Below are 15,656 nucleotides of genomic sequence, written 5' to 3' on the forward strand. Positions count from 1 at the left end.
ATAATTCAGTATTTTGCAATTGGTATTTTAGTTTGGTTAACAAATCGAGAGCTTAGAATTATAAGGTTCTATCTCCGTTTATTGTAGTTTATTGAGCATCAAAGTTTTTAAACTCGGTTTGTTTTGTGAGATGGAACCTTTTTATTTTATTAATAACTACTAACAAAATATTTTTTTTACAAAAATAACACCACACAGGCATTAATAAACACCTAATGGATCAGATTGTCAAAAACTCAATTTCGACCAAAAGTGGAGATAGAACCTTATAATTCTAAGCTCACGAAATGTTAAACATTGAAAAAAATAAAGAGAAATTTTGGCTGTTCAAGATCAATAAAATGTTGTGCTTAATCAGAACATGCTTCTTTTTTGCTTATGTCCACAAATAATGTGTTATTGTTTTTGATGTACACGTGATTAAAACGTTTTATTGACGTTCAGGTCTGACTGGACCAATTTTGGACCTTTTTAGAACCTTTGTCAAGATGTGTAAACCTCAAGACTTGATTGCCTTTCACGATGTTACACAATAGGTGTGTGATTATTTTATATGCAGGCTTATATATACACTTAAATTATGCAGCAACACATTTAAACACATATGATGACGCATTTAGACGTCCAGGGACGCGCAGAAAAGACGTGGAATTCACGGCCAGAAAAGACGTGGAATTCACGGCTAGACGACGTCAAAGACGTCGGTTCAACTTCCATTTTGGAACTATTTTTCAACCATGACGGGACGTCTCTGTCGGACGTCTTTTCAACGGTCATTAAACGTCCAAATGTTTGCTGGGTATGGACGAGCACACAGACTCCGCCGGAGTAGGTTCACAATCTGGTCGAAACTTTATGTGGCAGTGTTTATGACGTGTTTTCGTGCTCGTCTATAATAGGCAACACTATCTGTGTCGAGAACACTTAACAGTAACCGCACTGTTTCCCTCTTCACCGTAAATTCTGGATACATTTTAAGTGCATCATTCTGTATCCAATCATTTGGCCGGATCCCGTGATTTCCTCAAATATAATAACCACTGGTGGTGGTTGAGGATAGATTCCCTGAAATGATTGTAAAGCGCTTTTAATTGTAGGGCTACAGTAGACATATGAAAGCGCTATATAAATGCTTCATTCATGCATTCATTCATTCATAAAGCTGGATATCTTGATCCAGTCTGAAAAGTGTTTTCGCCTGTAGGCTAAAGTCTATTCAGGCGCAGTATATTTTATAACGTCCTATAGCCTAATGCCATGTTGGTAAACCTGTAGTTGGTAACCCCCCCCCCCCCCCCCCCCCAATATGTTCATTTCCAAATGACACACTCCCAGCATCTTCTGTTTTAAGAAAAATGTATGGAAACAAAAATAAAACACCTCAATTAAATTTTGAGTGGATTATTAGCCTCTCTTACTAAACATTTACAATTAGTTGATTACATTTTTATTTTCATTTTTTAAATGATATTAGAATATTATACAAGTAACAGGGTTGACAACAGTTACCGTATTGGTTATACTGCTTGTTTGAGTTACAGTTATGGGTGTAATGGAGTCTTAATTGGACATTCATAAACCTTTAATTCAACATGACTAATCAGCATATTTCATATCAGCTCTAGTGAGATATTTTAGCATAAAAATTATGAAAAATGACGATGATTCTGCGGACGTAAATGTAAACCAATTGTTTTATTAAAACATTAACATTACAGTACAATTAAATTACCAATTGAACATGTTTGGCCTTAACAGAATAAGCAAAAACTACTAACGATCACTTACTAAAGGCCACTATAAAAAAGTATAAAAACAAAAATGCAGATCATATAATGATTATGTAGGCATTTGGTGAGTGTGTTGTAACGTGGAGGAAGTAAACTGGTGAAAAATCTTATGTCTAGAGAAATTGGGTTTAAAGATTAGACACATATTGACATTTCAGAGTGGCCATATCCTGCTTCTATCCTGAAGGTGAATGGTGATGCAGCGATTTCTTTTGTTAACCATTCCCGCCCAGCAGGCAGTCGTTAGTCCTCAACTACGTCCACAATGAAGCACTGATTAATGAAATACTTGTACTGACAATCAAATTATCAGAAATAAATAGGGAGATGCATGTACATGAACACCTGCATGCACACACCCGCACGCACACACACACACACACACACACCCGCACACACATACACACATACACACACAAGGATTTCCGATATTGACATCTTGGGTCCCCATAGGGTTTACCAGGACACTTACTGTACACTTACACTTACACTTACACTCACACTCACACACACACACACTCACTCACACACACACACACACACGCACACACGCACACACACACACACACACACACACACACACACACACACACACACACACACACCTTAAATCGAAATTTACAAAATTGAAACCTTTCTCTGTCATTTAGTTCACTAACTGACCGCTTTTTCCCTGTGTCTCTGTCCTTTCTCTATTTTGCCGTCTCTTTTCCTAAATATGGTTCTCGTCTCTCAGGATCAGCATCTCTACGTTGTCTTTATCTGCGCTGTTTCTCAGCTGGAGAAAGAGGCATCCTAACAAAATCAAATCAAATAAAAATACATAAAACACTTTAACAGCAACCTTGTTAATTTATTGACTTTTCATAATAAAAATAATAATGACTTTTGGTTTATAAAGCACATTTATAGAACCCAATGCACTTGTGTGTATCAGTATAGATCAGTAACCTCAACACATTTTAGCCTACCAGTAGAATAAATAAAAAGCGTGATTTTTAGGGATGAAAACTGTAAAAAACATGTATATTATGTAAATACTAGAAAAGTAAGTCTGTGAAAATTGTCAGTCATCCAGGTCATAGTTATCCAAGAAGGTTTGGCTCAGGGGTGACAACCCCACAGAGGTTAAATACCTGGAACTCCCCATCAGTCATTTAGAACTGAAGAAACCCCTTGGATGAGAGGCAAAACATCTTCAAATATGGAAGTCCAGTTGCCCTTGATTTAACCCTTCTTGGGTATACAACATGGGTAAGACACACAAAAGCATACTTTCGTCAACCCTGTTACCCTGGAATGGTAACAGGGTTGACGAAATTTTTTATTGGCGGCCATTACTAGCCATAAGGTATATAATGACACCACATTATGTGCCTTAATGAGAGGCTTAAATGTTGTTATATATGTACATTTTTAAATATGTACAAATAACTTTTTAACGTATGCTTTTCTGGTAACAGGGCTGACACAATGAGCATGTCCCTGTCTTTCAGACATTACATAAAACTCAAAGAAAATTCATTAAAAGAAGAGAACACTTACTTGTCTACCATCAACTTCATGAAAGGCAGATAATGTCACTTTCTGGAACTGATGCAACATTTGCAACAGTCCATTATCTTTAAAGAGGTGTTTTCATAAAAAGTAACAGCTGACTAAATTGTGGGTTTTTTTTTTACAAAATTTGACACATGTTAAGAATAAAATCCATTCATGACTAATGAACTGACAACTTAAGGCTTTATATGTATATGTTTTTTTATGATAGTTTGACTTTTTTGGCCTCGATAGCAAGTAGAAGTAGAAAAATCATACTGAGGGACAGGCCATTTTCAACATTTCTGCAAGATGCTTTGCACAAAAATGTGATTAATATCCTTTAAAAACAAAAGAAACAGAAATTAATTTAGTCTTGTATTATGAGACATATTATGGAAACTAAATTATAAAATATTTTATTTGTTTTATGGTTTATTAAGATTTACAGAGCTTTTTTTTTCTGAGGGACACAAAATGGAACGTTTTCGTATAATGACCCATGTGTACATTCTGTGAGTGAGATCCCACCCTCTATGGGCGGGTTGAGAACATGCGGGACAGCCCCTCTTTTCCCAGACAAAAAATACATAAATCTCTCGTCTCAGGGGGATATGAGGGTGGAAAGCACTGTAATTCGAAAATACTACAGGTTTTCTACTAATACAAAGCTTAATGCTAAATCCTGAAGTATCCCTTTAAGTGTTTGCTGCCAAAAAAGCAAATTTTTTTGTTTCATCTGACCATAGAACCCGTCACGTTTGAAGTTACAGTAGTGTCAGTTACTTTTCAAACATTCTATGGACAGATGAAAAAAAAAAAAAAAGAGCTTTTTGGCAGCAAACACAGGGATAAAAAAGTACCCCCTGTGTAAAATGAAATACTCTGCTGTATCACTTAGTGTCATGACAACTAAAGATTTAACAACATAATTCATGAGTGCATAAAACATTATTTATATACTTTTGATTACCAGATAAACATACTGTGGCATCTTTTACTTAAATCTGATTGCATCTGAGGAGAGCAATTAAACACTGAAATGCGTTTATTCGCTGTAGCAGGGTTATTACTGGTAACTAGACTATTAAAAATTTTCTTTGTTAATTGAAACAAAGCTGACATGAAATAAAATAAATATTAGAGGAACTAAACAGAAATTAGTACTGTTGACTTGGCAGCTAACTGAAATGTTTAAGTTGAAGCACTAAGTGGAAATAAATAAAAACTAAAATAAAAATGAATGAAACTATAAAAGATCTCAAAATCTCAAACCTCTTGATCAGTCTATTGTACAGAAATGCAATGGAGCTACAAAACAATTGCAGTTCAATCATTCTTTGGGGAGGAGTAGAATTGAGTTTTTCTTTCCTTTACTGGAAAACTTTATTTAATTATTTTTGGATGACTTCCTCCATTAGGTCCTTTATAAGGGCAGCGCAGTGATCGGCAAGGATCATCAACATCATGAGTGTCTCTCCTCTGCTCACAGCTCTGCTGATGCTGGCATCCACAGCCACTGCCTCTCACTTCTACGGAGGCTCAATGACCTTCAGCTCAAGAAAGAATCCTGATGGATCCTACATGGTGAGACCTTTATTCACAACCGCAAACAGGTGTTTTTCCAATTAGGTGCACTTTTATGTGCCAGGGGATTTTTGTATTTTTCCATTTTTTTAAATAAATATATAACTGTCACAAAAATATCACAAGTTAATTCACACTTTCATAATGATAATAATAATTCTTCAAATGCCTTTTATGTATAGATTTTATTATTTTATCATTGTTCTAGACTTCAAATCTTAAAATATGAAAAGCATTACCATTAAAATAATATTACATTTTATGATAATATAATGATAACTTTATATTATGGTCAGTTTGGAAAATGTCACATAATATTTTAATTGCGTGCCATTTCAAATCAGGCTGTAATTTTGTCCAATTAAGCTAGATGTGTGAAAATATCATTTATTATGTGTATTTAGCATACATAAGTTAGTAGTTATGAAATTAGCCTAAGCAAGACAAGGTAATCTGCCATTTTATTCTAAAATGTTTATTAGAATATTATTCTAGAAAAATTAAGGATGTTGAGAAGTTATTAAAAATGTATTCTTTCAGGTGGACATCCGCTTCAAGGAGGCCTTTCATAGCTGTGATTCATATGATTATTGGAGTTGCAGGTCTGGAAACTGTGGCAGTAAAAGTTATGTGAGTGGTCGTGTAGACAGCAGCTCCAATGGTGGAAGCTGGTGTCAGACTGAGGGAGTCATGAAGAGAATCGTCCCCAACAACAGCCCGTTTCATCTGCAGTAAGCACTTATGCAGAGGAATAAGACTATCTGATACACCATTATCTAATAGCGCTGAAGGTAGTATAAAACTAATTTATTGCTAATGAAAAGTCTATGCTTGTATCAACAGCCAAAGTAGTTGCTGCTGGATATACACAGTCACAAATAGTGGAAACTGGCAACTTATCACACACATTGACCTTGGAGTGAGATCTGACACCTCTCAGCCCAACAGATCTCCAGTCGCCACCACACTTCCCATTGTCAGGTATAATCGATTTGTCTTCATCAAAAGAGTTTTCAGTCTTCTTCTTGAGGAAATGTACAACCTTCATTCAGACTTTTTTTTTTTTTTTATCATTTAAAGCTTGGGTGTGCTATCGATTTTAGTCTTTTAGCTTTTAGGAGTCGTTAAAAAAATCTGATCTGAAAAGATCTCTCTGACCAACACTATTAGAATGCTCAACATACACCAACATATCACAATGATGTCATTGTAATGTATACTTTTATTTGTATATTTCCTATAATTTTATTTTATTATTCGATTTTATGATATACCCTATCCTTTTTTATTATGATCCATTAAAAGTCACCTTAGGAACAGTTGTAAATTAATTGCAAAATGACAAAAATGTCAAACTCATTTCAAGATTGTGAATCCATACTGGAAAAAATGTTCTTTATAAAGCTAAATGATTTCATCGCCAAACATAGCATTCTATGTGAACAACAATATGGTTTTAGAGCTGACAGATCAACTTCTTTTGCAATGATAGAATTTATAGGAAAAGTTACAAACGCAAAAGACAGGAAGCAATATGCAGTAGGGATATGTCTAGATCTCAAAAAAACTTTTGACGCTGTAGATCACAAATTATTGATTAAAGAACTACAAAGATATGGTATTAGAGGAATTGCACTGACATGGTTATCCAGTTACCTAGAGAACAGAAAACAGTATGTTGAAATACAAAACAGTAAATCACAGCTGCTGCAGGTTACATGTGGGGTGCCACAGGGTTCAGTGTTGGGGCCATTATTATTTAACCTTTATATAAATAATATATGTGAAGTGTCACAAATTTTGGAAACCATTCTTTTTGCTGATGACACAAACCCAAACCACCAAACCTGTGGTGAAAATTTGGAGAAGTTACTGGATACCATGGAAAAGGAAGTGAGTAGGATGAAGATTTGGTTTGATGAAAATAAACTAACACTGAATTTGAGTAAAACCAAATTTATAATATTTGGGAACCGATTAACCGACACAGATAAAAAACTAATGATAAATGGTATAGAACTAGAACGAGTATCCGAAATAAAATCCCTTGGGGTAGTTATTGATAGTAAATTAAGCTGGAAATCTCATATAAAGTATATTAAAACCAAAATATCCAAGTCATTAGCAATATTAAATAAAGCCAAATAACTACTGAATCAGGCTTCTCTAAGTATGTTGTACTGCTCCTTCATACTCCAATACATGACTTATTGTGTGGAAGTATGGGGGAACACCTACAAAACACATATCCAATCTTCATCCTACAAAAAAGAGCTATTCGAATCATACATAAAACTACATACAGAGAACCAACAAACCCAGTTCATTAAACTCAAAATTTTTAAGTTTAAAGATTTGATTGACTACAAAAATATTCAAATTGTTTTTAGAGCACATAATAACAAATTGCCTAGAAATATCCAAGAGCTTTTTCAACTGAGAGAAAGCACGTACAATTTCAGAGGAATATCAATGTTTAGTAAACCATTAATTCAAACAAATAGTAAGTTCCACTGTATAACAACTCAGGGTGTTATCAACAGTAATAATGATTTAAGGTTATGTAAAAACTTATTGCAACTGAATAAAAAAAAAAAAAAAAAAAATCCAAGATGGATATGAGCTGGAACAGTGATTTTCAGAGCTTTGTTGATTTTTATTTAGTTTGAATATCTAAGTGATGCAAACAATTTAAGTAGCTAAAAATATCATTGAAGTGGGGGTAGGACAAGAAAAGTTATATTAACTTCTTCCTACCCCTTTGAACATGACTGTTATTTGGATCATCTGCTGATGATCTTTTTTTTTGTTGGTTGTTTTTTCTTTATTTTTTTTATTTTTTACATGTTCAATAAATAAAATAAAAAAATAAATAAAAAAGATGACTGTTTTTGTATTGTTTCTAGAGTCCCTCAGAACTGCCCGAGGAACTACAATCTGTTGTCCTGCGATCCAGATAATGATCAGGTCAGGTGTAGATATGGAGTTTTCTCTGCAAATGAGTGTGGAATGTGCAACCAACATGCCGGATTCACTCTGAACCAGGTGAGAATATGTAAGGAATAATATACAATCATGTATGTTGATCATTATACAAAAGTAAGAAGTGTTTTCTTTCATTCTTCCACATGTTCTCGGCTGACTTGGTTGCTACTTAATGTATCATTCACTGTTCATATCTTTCTTCTTTCCAGAGCACATGTACTCTGTCATATGGCAACTCTTCAGTACGTGGCGTTTATGCATTTGAGTTGGTGATGGAAGACTATCCCACCCAGAACATCACTCTAAACTACACTGCCATGGCCGCAGCGGTCAGAACCCCGTTTGTCAATGGATTCTCCAATCCACCACTGAGCAAAATACCTCTCCAGTTCGCTTTAGAAGGTACCGTTCAGTGCTGAAACCAGGCTTTTAATTGTGATGCCCTGCCACAACCTTCATGTTATGTTTTGTGTTTAGTGGAGGCTCCGGCACCATCTTGCACTGAGGGTGAATATCTACCTCGGTTCATCCACCCAACACCTCATCACGGAGAACACCTTCAGGCTCGTGTCAATCAAGAGCTAGAGATCAGAGTAAAAGCTACAGCAACTTACTCAAGGTATGAAGGAAACGATAATATAAAACTTTCAAGTACAGAAGAATAAAATAATGCATATTTTGTTTACCTTTGGAGCTTGGAAGGGTTCAGTTTGAGCAGATGTTTTATACCATTATCACTGTCCTCATCAGAGCTCATTTCCCAGTACATTCAGCATCTGGCTCATATTCACGATCTCAAACTCAAACATATTGTCAAAACCGTCTTTTTCAACATCTTCAAAATCAATATATTGATCGCTGACAGCTTCTTCACCAGATCCACCATCAAGTAACAGTGACACTAATATTTGATTGCGTTTAGTGCTCTGCAGTAAATTGCGGTAACTACAGTATGAGTGAAATGTTACATCATTATTGTGTATCAGACATTGCAACCTTGTGGAATAAAGGTGAATTGCACTTGTTCAGTCATCAAAGATTAAATTATTGTTGTGCAGAAAAAAATATACTTACACTGATACACACCTCCAGTCGTTAGCGACCCTATACAATTTTTACTAAAAATGAATGGGAAAACTGCTATTTTATTTCCTTCCCTGATTGTCCAGCATCACTGATGTGGTCTTTAGTGGACCTCTGAACAGCACAAAGGAGACCACCACCACTGGAGAGCATGTGATCAACTGGACACCAACATCAGAGAATTTTGGCCAGCACTTTCCAATTTGCTTCATTGCAGAGGGCCAATATGGGTACGATTACACAGTTAGATTACTTAAATCAAAATGTGCGATTACACTTTATTTGAAGGTGTCAGTGTTACAGTGTAATTATGCATTTAAGTACTGTGTAATAATAATTAACAACATGTACTTAATATAGGGTTAAGTTTAGGATTGGGGTTCGGTTTAGGGTTAGTTGCATGTAATTATGCATAATACAGTTCATATTAATATAGTACTGTAACTACATGTAACGTGTAACAAGGACACTGTAAAGTAAAGTGTTACCAAAAGTGCCATATGAAATGAAGCTAATTAATCATAATATTTTAGGTCTAGGAACTATCAGTCTGAGATGAGGTGTGTTATTGTTGTGGTCGAGGCTGAAGGTATTTACGCATTTCTTGAAATTCTTCTTGACATTTAATTTGATGTTTGAATTATTTGTGTGTCTTTGAAGCAAAATTAAGTTTATCTACATTATCACGATTGTTCTTTATTTATTCAAGGTCCAAAAGCACAAGTGACTTGCTCTAGAGACACAATGTCGGTGTCAGTAGAAAGAGCCACTATTTCATGGATCCACGGAGATCACTTGCGGCTGAACAACAATGCTTCCTGTTTAGTTTCTTCCAATAGCACGCATGTGTTTACAACTTTCTCTCTTACCGGATGCGGTACTCAAATGGAAGTAAGGAGTTCAATGAGTTTCTATAGATATAAATAATAATAAAACATTTTCCACTGTATCTAAACTACTTCTATACTTGTTTCTTTGAAGGAGACTGAGGAACATCTCCTCTTCAAGAACACAATTATTACTTTCGATGATCCAAGACATGTCATAACCAGGAAAAATGAGATTGGAATTGAAGTCCTGTGCAAGTACCAGAAAAAGAGCAGCATCAGCACGAGTTTTGATGCTCACAGGCCAGCTATCAACTTCTTAGAGAGAGGCTTCGGCTCATTCAGCTATCAGTTTGAGTTTTATCAGACTGGCAGTTTCAGAAACTTGAGAGCTCCCAACACCTACCCACTGGAGTACAACGTGGGACAGGCGATCTACATGGAGATTGAACCTGTCAATTTAGTGCAAAACACTGAGGTCTTCCTTGAGTCCTGTGTAGCTACACCCTATGATAATCCCAATTATCCCATCTCTTATCCCATCATCACAAATGGGTAAGAATCTAAAAACACTCCAATAGTGTTATTATAGTAATAGACTCCGATGTTGAATGACAAAATAACCTTATAAAATTAATAAACTACATGGTTGAGTATCCCAAATGGCAAAAAAAGAACCATTATTTTTAAGTATGTAATGTAAATATGTGTCCAAAATAAATGCTTTGACAGCAGTGCCATTCTCCGACAAATTAATCAAATCCAATTTGTCAATGTATTTCAGATGCGAGGTTGATGAAACCGTTCACATCTACACAAGTCACGAGTCCAGTGTCAAGTTCAGTATGGAGGCCTTCAAGTTTATTGGACAATATGACCAGGTAAGGATGGACAAAAAAACACTGAAGAATGACAGACATGCTCTATTTCACTGTAATAATGAATGTGTTTTTTGAATTTCCTCTCTAGGTGTTCATCAGCTGCTCTATTATCATATGTCAAGCCAACAATCCCTACACACGCTGTGCTCAGGGCTGCACCAACGGCACGGTCATTGCACCATCCTCGCACGTTCACAAAAGAGAAGCTGCCATCCAGACCGGAAGTCACTTCATCTCCCAGGGACCCCTGCGGCTGAAGAGGAGCGCATCACTCACTGGTACGTCCTAACTTTACCATGGTAGATTATGCAGACTGTGTAAAAGGTTAGGCATTTTAAATGCTAATGTTCCTTATTCATTTCCAGAGGCCATCAGTCCAAGCTTGAACCTGAACCTTGTTTTCGTCGCTGGATGTGTCGTAGCAGTAGTTGCCATGGTGTGTGGAATGATGTTCTACAAATCCAGGGGATCAAAGATCAACTACCAACTTTTGAAAGCAGATGAGATTTGATCGGATCAGTTCGAACTACGATCAAATGTTGGCAACTAGTTAATCAACATATTTTAGTGGCATGTATTTATGTGGTTTCTGCAAAAGATTTTTTTATATGTTTGGTTTGGTAATATTAAAACAAAAACATCTGTTCTGTCTGCATGAATGTAACTTCTAGTCATGTGTGTGTTCTGTAGAAGAAAATGGAAACCCAGCATATGCTTTCTGTAACTGTTAAGATATAAAGTGAATGAGGGATGGATTTTATACTGTAATACTTCACTGTACAATAAGTATCTCTTTTTGCTCCAAGTTTGTTCAAATGTTTTATGTCAGCTACTGCTTTTCATTTACATGTATTCTACTTTTCACAATTAAATCTCCATAACAATTACACAGCCTAAGTATTATGACTTAAAACATAAGCCTTAGTGTACCTGTCTCTTAAAAGTGTTGCATATAATTAAACTACATGACTAATAAGTGATTACATGGCAAAAGGTCTTTACATGTTGCCAAGCTTTGGGCTAAACATTTTCTGAATATCTGAAATTAGCACTACGTCACACAACTTTCACATGCATAGTTAGTCTTCATATTTTTCCCTTTACTGATACGAACTTAAGCAGTGCCTAGTAGTCATGGTATTACAATAATGTGACACCTTGAAAAGCCTTCAAAATGTACTCTTACTGCTAATTAAAATGAAGTTTAAAGAAAAATGTGGTTTATCAGAAAAAAGTACATATAATTATATATTCACACACACGCACCCCCCCCCCCCACACACACACACAGTACTGCATCAAATGCAACTATTGACTGATTCTTCAATGATCAGTTTATACAAAGCTTCACTAATAGTTTTCAATGCATATTAATATTCAATATCATAATAAACTCATATATAAACTGAACTGTTTTACAGAGTTATGGCATACTTTTATTTTATTTTTTAATTTAATTTTTATTTTCATCATTAACGAGTTGGTCCAGGCAACGGTTGCGCAGAATGTAACATGCTGAGACTAATGAACTGATGATGTTTTGTTCATTATGCTAAAAGTATGATCAATAAGCACATGAGCAGCATTCAGGTTTCTATTGATGCACGTCTGCCTGGCAGTCGAGTGTCCATTGTCTCTTTAAGGCCAAATGCCAGGTTTACCCACACTGAAATGCCTGAACTGGTGCTGACTACAAACAGTCTGTCAGAAATGTCAGGCAATCATCACAGTATCATAATTGGGATATGACAGTGTTAGCAGGGCTTCGGTAGATAGCGCTGCTGTGGCACATTCATGCCCATGTGTAAATGTACAACGACCTTAAACAAGAACTTCCAAATAAAAATCCACCATGAACGGAAAAACTACAAGCAAGACAAAAAAAAATAAACTTAAACCATCCTCAGATCCCTTAATATTATGAGTCTATGTATCAGTGGTTCACAAACCTTTTCTGCCAGGCCCCCCTTTTGTTGAGAACATATTTTACAAAGCCTACGTGCATCCACATAAGGACACTCTCAGACATGACATTGCTTGCAAAATCCTAGGATTATTTGAAACATTGTTATAAATACAGTACTACAACTTATCTTCAATGGCTTCTCTTTGTGTTCGTGATGTGAAGTCTATAAGTGGCGCCTTAACCTTCAACTTACAAGACCTGAGATTTAATCACACACATCACTCTAAACAGGCAGACAAGCCACATTAGCAAGAGATACAAAGTCTTTCTCTTTTCTTCCTGCACACAAATATCAAATGGACGCAAATATCATATTACATATTGTGAATGGATAATGAAGATGAGGCTTTGATAATAAACATCCGTCATTGGCATTATTTTATTATCTGCCGCCATCTAGTGGGCATTAAGATCAAACCTCTCACTGTTTAAACTTTAAAGGGATAGTTCACCCAAAAATACACATTGTATCACCCTTTACATTTACTTACTCTCATTCATACATTCATATTCTTCCAGGTCATAAGTGGCCACCTCAAATGTAACTTTTCCCCCAGTAAAATCAATCTAATATAGCCTACTTTTGTTCAATAGTCATTTAAATATATATATTTAAAATGTTGAGGAAACCGACGTGTGGTAGTAATAATATTTATGCAATAATTATGATCAGTTTATTTCTACAATTTTTACAATATATATATATATATATATATATATATATATATATATATATATATATATATATATATTTAGTCATTTTAATTTTAATTAACCTCTTTATTGATTTGAGCTTTTCCTCATTGTGGCTGATTTGTACTTTTTTTTTTTTTATGGTAGTTACGTCCCTTGTTAATTGTGTTAGTTTTTTTCTTTCCCTTTTGTGTTACTTTCGCTTTCAGCAGGTTGACGGTGGTTTCCATTGGCTCATTTATCTGTCAATCATAGAGACGCTTAGTGATGACAGCATTGTGTATCCACCAATGAGGGCAGGCCATGAGTGTATAAAAGAGCAACCCTGTGTGAGGAAGGTAAATCATTTGATTCATTCTTACCATGCACCTGTTTGTTCTTGGTTAGCCTACTCTGTATCATTTGCTGATACATATTTGCTGTCTTCAGCTATGTGTTTGTGAAAACCAAATATAATAGACATGGAAAAGAAAAGGACATGTAAGATATCACGTGATATACATGTGCCACACTGAGTCTTTAATGGTGTATAACACACTAGGTCAGGGACACACATGTATATTAGCGTTGGTTGCAAAACTAATGGAAATAAAAAGAGCTGGATCTAATTGCAGCAGTCTTTAATCAGAAGTCTTTAATTAAGTTCCTTACAGGGAACTGGAAACAAAACAACAAGATACAGAACAACAACATAAAAGATGATATCGCACAATAAGCAGAAGAACCACAGGGCTTAAACAGACAAACCATGGAGCTGGATGACGAAGAGTGGCTGATAGACTGGGAATCAGCAGAGCCACTTTCCACCCATGAACCTCTTCCTCCTCTGGTGGTCCAGACCAATCTCAAGTCTTCTTCGTTGCCGCTGGTTATTCACAGCCTCAAGTCTTCTTCATCGCCTCTGATCCTGCCCAGCTCTAAGTCTTCATTGTCACTGATAGTCCCACCCAGCCTCTCAATCCCTCCTCCAAATGAACCTTCCAGTTCTTCAGTGTCGGCAATGCTGGTCCTATACGGCTCTTCAGCTCCTTTCTTCCTTTAGGTAGGCTCTGTTAAGCGTAACTGCTATTTTTCAACTAGTAGGTTACCTGCAGATCATAAGGTTGAAGTTTCATCAACATCCTCTGCGGTCATGTTGGAGCTTTTTAGAGGCTTTTTGAACACTGAACACTGAACGAGTTATTTTCAACCAGATCTCTTCCTTCCTTACACAGAACAACCTCTTGGACAACAATCAATCTGGTTTCAAAAGTGGACACTCAACTGAGACTGCCCTGCTCTCAGTAATTGAAGCTCTGAGACTGGCAAGAGCAGCCTCCAAATCCTCAGTTCTCATCCTGCTGGATCTGTGTTACGATCTTTTAAGGTCTAGGAGATGTTTCGCAACACTTATTTCATTATCACTGCTGATGGCTGAATAAAGTGGAAAAGACACATGACAGACTCTACTTAAAGGACAATTCCGGTATTTAACACTTTGAGTCTATTTTATAGTTTGTTTTGGATGAACAAGAGTGGTGGACAAAGAAATTTTGTCAATGGGTCCTGTCGCGACTTTTTGACTATTTTAGAATTGCCCATGACCGCATTTGAATGGGAGTCAATGGCCATGCACAAACATGTCCTTAAAACAACCCTTAACGTTCGTTTTCAAAACTGTGCAACTCACCGAGTGGTTAGTGGTGTTCGTTGATGTTCCAAAACAAGTAGCGTAGCGAAATACAGTTTCTGTCGTGTTTTATTTGGCATTTTGTAAAATCCATTGATTTCCATTGGAGGACTAATTGCTCGTTGATATTACTGCGCTATGTACAATGTTAAAGATATAAATCGAACAACAAATAAAAGGGAAGAGAACCAAAAAGTGGCGCCAAAAGAAAAAAACGAATATAACAAAACAATCCTTATACTAAACCTAAACCTAACCAAAGAAAAAGGTAGAAAGAAAACCAAAATCTTCGGTGCATCGGGCACCTAAATAAACTAGCTACTAAAACAAAACATACACAGAGTGGCGCTCACTCCTAACCTAGTGTATCTAACAAATAAACAACACTACGGGCATTATGTATACCGCGGCATACTGACCTGTCGTTCTCTTTCCCAAAGAGCTGTGTTACAGGACCCCATAACATTGAATTAGGACACACATCGAAACTATTATCTCTAAGATTGAAACATAACAAGTACTAAAGGTACAAGCACAAAGCACACAACTCATTCCACTACAAAGAGCAAGACTTCACTATATGGATCTCAATTCACGATTTAAATAACTCAAACCGCTACACGAGCTCGTGGTCGC

The 15,656-nt window shown here is 36.1% G+C and overlaps 1 protein-coding gene across 1 annotated transcript; it reads left to right on the plus strand.

The window, feature by feature from the left end:
• Nucleotides 1-3,040: 3,040 nt before the first annotated feature.
• On the plus strand, nucleotides 3,041-11,578 carry LOC307153871 (scavenger receptor cysteine-rich domain-containing protein DMBT1-like; the record flags this gene model as incomplete). The annotated part of the gene is made up of 14 exons (XM_079863623.1): nucleotides 3,041-3,044; nucleotides 4,822-4,916; nucleotides 5,457-5,647; nucleotides 5,760-5,897; nucleotides 7,823-7,961; nucleotides 8,111-8,303; nucleotides 8,379-8,520; nucleotides 9,071-9,214; nucleotides 9,518-9,573; nucleotides 9,694-9,875; nucleotides 9,966-10,366; nucleotides 10,596-10,692; nucleotides 10,781-10,970; nucleotides 11,058-11,578. 14 exons carry the CDS (start codon nucleotides 3,041-3,043, stop codon nucleotides 11,201-11,203), a joined length of 2,118 nt encoding a protein of 705 aa, XP_079719749.1. The 3' UTR covers nucleotides 11,204-11,578.
• Between the last annotated feature and the right edge of the window lie 4,078 nt (nucleotides 11,579-15,656).

The sequence above is a fragment of the Squalius cephalus genome, assembly GCF_949319135.1.
Source record: "Squalius cephalus genome assembly, chromosome: 25".
Taxonomy (NCBI): domain Eukaryota; kingdom Metazoa; phylum Chordata; class Actinopteri; order Cypriniformes; family Leuciscidae; genus Squalius; species Squalius cephalus.